General features: G+C 54.4%; 1 protein-coding gene across 3 annotated transcripts in view; it reads right to left on the bottom strand.

Annotated features, from left to right (window-relative positions):
- Positions 1-2,500, bottom strand: part of LOC125033452 (protein amalgam-like) — a 45,804-nt gene that overhangs the window by 3,182 nt on the left and 40,122 nt on the right. For all 3 annotated transcript variants that reach the window (XM_047624969.1, XM_047624968.1, XM_047624970.1), the window contains exons 4-6: positions 2,288-2,500; positions 958-1,098; positions 1-63 (exon numbers count right to left, since the gene is read on the bottom strand). The exon at positions 1-63 is cut by the window's left edge and continues 247 nt beyond it; the exon at positions 2,288-2,500 is cut by the window's right edge and continues 158 nt beyond it. In XM_047624969.1, the coding sequence (XP_047480925.1) occupies positions 1-63; positions 958-1,098; positions 2,288-2,500 (417 nt within the window). The remainder of the gene's footprint in view (positions 64-957; positions 1,099-2,287) is intronic.

Raw genomic sequence — 2,500 nt, forward strand, 5'->3', positions numbered from 1 at the left:
GGGGCGGCCGCGAACGAGGCACACGAGCTCCACCTGGTCGCCCTCGCCGGTGCGCACGATGGCCTGCGGGAAGGGGGGGAGGGGGTTAGGGCCTCAGGGGGTCTGCAGTGTACGGGGTGGGCGAGGCATGTTAAAGATGGGTATGGCTGCATGGTGCGTGGGACGCTCCTCTCTTTCTCTCCCCCTCTCTCTCTCTCTCTCTCTCTCTCTCTCTCTCTCTCTCTCTCTCTCTCTCTCTCTCTCTCTCTCTCTCTCTCTCTCTCTCTCTCTCTCTCTCTCTCTCTCCCTCTCCCTCTCTCTTGTTTTCTATCTCCCTTTCCATTAAAACAGGTACACTGGTTCTAGGTATGGTTCATAAAGGACTTTCATATTCATTCAAAGGAAACAGGGAGGATGAGGTGTAGACAGAGACATAGAGAAAGAGAGAGAGAGAGAGAGAGAGAGAGAGAGAGAGAGAGAGAGAGAGAGAGAGAGAGAGAGAGAGAGAGAGAGAGAGAGAGAGAGAGAGAGAGAGAGCGAGAGAGAGAGAGAGAGAGAAGAGAGAGGAGAAAGAGAGAGAGAGAGAGAGAGAGAGAGAGAGAGAGAGAGAGAGAGAGAGAGAGAGAGAGAGAGAAGAGAGAAGAGAGAAGAGAGAGAGAGAGAGAGAGAGAGAGAGAGAGAGAGAGAGAGAGAGAGAGAGAGAGAGAGAGAGAGAGAGAGAGAGAGAGAGAGAGAGAGAGAGAGAGAGATCAACACCCACACTGATACACATCCACAGATCAAAAACAGAGATAGAAACTAGACGGACAATAAAAACAACAACAACAACAAAAACAGAAGATACCCAGAGACAGACAGATCCACACAGACACAAACACTCAAACAAACACCCCACAGAAAGAAGAAGAAAATAAAACAGACCCAAACAGACGAACAGGGAATCCCACAGCCTCCAAAAACAGTGACAAAAATCCTTACCTTCTCGGTGGTGATCTCGGGCGGGTATTCGACGATGATGCTCATGGCCGCCACTGCAGCCTCACCGATCCCGTTGTCGGCCGTGCACAGGTACGTGCCCTCGACGTGGCGGTCGACGCCCTCCAGGGTCAGACTCTGAGCCTGTGGTAGGGAGAGAGGAGGCAAGGTCGTAGTTGGTCGTTTGATGGTGAGGGGAAAGAGGGGGGAAGGGGGAGGTGGAAAGGCGAGAGTGGGGGAGGCGAGAGTGGGGGAGGCGAGGGAAGGGGAAGGGGATGGGTGGTAAGAGAGGATTAGGAGATCCCTTAAGGAGGGGAAAAGGAGAGAGTTCATACATCGTTTGGAGAATGGAAAAGAGGGGGACGGAAATGGGTGACGGGAGAAGGGGAGAGGGAAAAAAAGGGGAGGCAAAAGGGAAAAAGGGAAGGACGAATGGGAGGGGATGGGGGGGGGTGTGTGTGAAGCAGAGAAGCGAAATAAGAGGGAGAAAGGCAAGCAGGATTTAAGTGGGAAGAGGAGATAATAATCTGATAATTTAGTTTGATTCCATTTGTTATAATGGATATTCCTAGTGTGGATATTCTTGGGGAGACGTACTAAGTAGATCATTTGCGGTTGGAAGAGGGAGGGGGGGGGGGGCAGAAAAGAGGGAAAGGGGGGCAGGGAGGGAGAGGGAAAAGATGTTAGAGAATATTTCATTCCCTAACACCTCATCGGAGGGAGGGAAAAGGGCAAGTAAAAGGGAGAGAGAAGAGAGGGAGGGTAAGCTTTGGGGAGGAGAGGGGGGGAGGGGAAGGGTTGTAAGAGGAAAATGAGGGGAGAAAGTACTTGGAGTGAGAGGGCGCGGCGTCAGGAATAAAAAGGGGAGAGTTTTCCAAGATTCAGGATATGATCTGGCTGATAAAGATTTCATGACCATGAGTGATCAATGCTTAAGCAAAAGAGAAAAACCAAACAGCAAATTAAATGTGCCGTGGAAAGCGAACTTCCTCTGAGGACCCGAGGCTTTGGCGAGGGGGAGGAGAGCCCTTCCCTTCGCTCCGAGGGGGGGGGGGACACGAACGGAGGAGGGGAGGGGGGGAGAGGGGGAGACGCACAAGGAGGAGGAGGAGGGGAAGGGGAGGGGAGCCAGGGGAAGGGGTGGGGAGGGGAGGGGAGAAGAGATGAGCAAGAAGAACGAGGATTTTGGATGAAGAGCGGGGGAGGGGGGGGGGGGTAGGAGAACGTATAGGTACGAAGCGAGAGAGAAGACGAGGACTAAGAGGAAAGAGGATATAAAAGCACGTTATATCTAGACTCCAGAAAGAATTCGTCGCGGACTGGCCGCACGCACCTCCTCGCTGCGCTTGCCCGAGGGCAGCGGCCCCTCCTGGCGCGACCAGCGGATGATGGGCTCGGGGTTGCCCTCCGCCTGGCACTCGAGGGTCACGCTCTCGCCGCGCGGGATGTGCTGCTCGGGGCGCCCCATGGCCCGCACGGTGGGCGCGTACTGCACGTCGATGGTGTGGCGCAGGACGACGGGCGGCTGCAGGCCGAACATGCAGTA

This window comes from Penaeus chinensis, chromosome 16, assembly GCF_019202785.1.
Source record: "Penaeus chinensis breed Huanghai No. 1 chromosome 16, ASM1920278v2, whole genome shotgun sequence".
Taxonomy (NCBI): Eukaryota; Metazoa; Arthropoda; class Malacostraca; order Decapoda; family Penaeidae; genus Penaeus; species Penaeus chinensis.